Below are 513 nucleotides of genomic sequence, written 5' to 3' on the forward strand. Positions count from 1 at the left end.
CCCTGGCTACATCAAACTGCGCAAGATCCGGGCAGCCCAGAACATCTCCAAGACGGTGAGTGGGGGCCGGGGCCTGGCCTCCCGCCGGGCTCCCCGAGCCTGGGAGTGTTCTCAGTCGGCGCCCGCCCCGGAGAGCAACGCCCGGCGCCCTGGCCTTTGCTCGTGCCCATTTTGCGGAGCTGGCACTGCTCGAGCCTGAGACCAGCCTTACGGCTGGCCCTGCTGCCAGCCCGCGCGTGCTGGGCGGCCACACAGCGGGCGGGCTCTGAGGGCCCGCCTGAGCTAGCGTCTGTCGCGCTTGCCGCCTGCAGATCGCCACGTCCCAGAACCGAATCTATCTCACTGCCGACAACCTCGTGCTGAACCTGCAGGATGAGAGCTTCACCCGGTGAGCCTTGCGTCCGCCCCCGGGCGCGCCCACCGCTCGCGGGGCCCTGGAGGACAGCGGCTGAGCCACGTGCCCGGGGCGGCTGGCCGGTCGCGGGATGGGTTCTGGGAGATCAAGTCAGCTCG

The 513-nt window shown here is 70.4% G+C and overlaps 1 protein-coding gene across 1 annotated transcript in view; it reads left to right on the top strand.

Annotated features, from left to right (window-relative positions):
* Positions 1-388, top strand: part of PHB2 (prohibitin 2) — a gene marked incomplete at both ends in the record, with an annotated part of 2,871 nt that extends 2,483 nt beyond the window's left edge. The window contains 2 exons of the mRNA XM_021708990.1: positions 1-55; positions 312-388. The exon at positions 1-55 is cut by the window's left edge and continues 5 nt beyond it. Coding sequence (XP_021564665.1) covers positions 1-55; positions 312-388 — 132 coding nt within the window. The remainder of the gene's footprint in view (positions 56-311) is intronic.
* Positions 389-513: the final 125 nt, after the last annotated feature.

Source organism: Carlito syrichta, unplaced genomic scaffold, assembly GCF_000164805.1.
Source record: "Carlito syrichta isolate Samal-C Ts95f unplaced genomic scaffold, Tarsius_syrichta-2.0.1 Scaffold153792, whole genome shotgun sequence".
Classification (NCBI taxonomy): Eukaryota; Metazoa; Chordata; class Mammalia; order Primates; family Tarsiidae; genus Carlito; species Carlito syrichta.